At 66.3% G+C, this 819-nt stretch overlaps 1 protein-coding gene across 1 annotated transcript in view; it reads left to right on the top strand.

The window, feature by feature from the left end:
• Window positions 1–819, top strand: part of F751_6447 (LAG1 longevity assurance-like protein 2) — a gene marked incomplete at both ends in the record, with an annotated part of 4241 nt that overhangs the window by 1818 nt on the left and 1604 nt on the right. Inside the window, 2 exons of the mRNA XM_011397502.1 lie at window positions 53–167; window positions 317–622. Of these exons, the coding sequence (XP_011395804.1) occupies window positions 53–167; window positions 317–622 (421 nt within the window). The remainder of the gene's footprint in view (window positions 1–52; window positions 168–316; window positions 623–819) is intronic.

Genomic DNA, 819 nt, shown 5'->3' with positions numbered 1-819 from the left:
CCGACCATCCCCACCCTTCTCGAGATGTGCCGCACCGGATTCAATTGCGCAGGTGGGCCTTCGACACACGCCTGTTCTGGTCGGAGTGCTACCAGCTGCCGTGCCTGGCCCCCATGTCCCTGGGCGAGCGCTTCATCTACTGCCTCGAGCTGGGATTCTATCTGCAGGTCTGTGCGCTTGACAGGCAGCATCTGGCCAGGGCTGCCTGGTCTGAGGCTCGTGGGCTCACTCTGCAAGCCCGGGCCTGTGCCAGGCGGGGTCCCAGCGGCACCTGCTCTGCTGACCCCCGCCCAAACCCTCGACCCCTGCCCTCCAGGCGCTGCCCATCCTGTTCGTGTGGGAGACCAAGCGCAAGGACCGGCTGGAGGTGGCCGCGCACCACGTGGCCACCATCCTGCTCATAGCCTACTCCTACTACCTCAACCTGACGCGGGTGGGCATCATGGTGCTGGCCTGCCACGAGCTCAACGACGTCTTCCTGGAGTCGGCCAAGATGGCGCGCTACGCGCGGCACGAGACCAGCACCACCGTCTTCTTTGCCACCTTTGCGCTCTCCTGGTTCGTGTCCCGCATCTACGTCTTCCCCGTCTACGTCATCCGCAGCACGCTCATCGACGCCAAGGTGGGTGGTGTGGTGGGAAGCGACTGGTTGGCCAGGGTGGAAGGGCAGAGGAGGGGTCTTGCAGGGCAGTTTGAGCACGCGCAATGCCTGGTGAGGCACCCATTGTGCTCCCGCATGATCCTTCACCACTCACCCTGGTGTTGGGAACCCCCCCCCCCCCCCCCCCCCCCCCCCCCTCCCCCCCCCTCCCCCACCCC

The sequence above is a fragment of the Auxenochlorella protothecoides genome (genome assembly GCF_000733215.1).
Source record: "Auxenochlorella protothecoides strain 0710 unplaced genomic scaffold scaffold89, whole genome shotgun sequence".
NCBI lineage: Eukaryota > Viridiplantae > Chlorophyta > Trebouxiophyceae > Chlorellales > Chlorellaceae > Auxenochlorella > Auxenochlorella protothecoides.
This window is presented reverse-complemented; position numbering and strand designations above follow the sequence as displayed.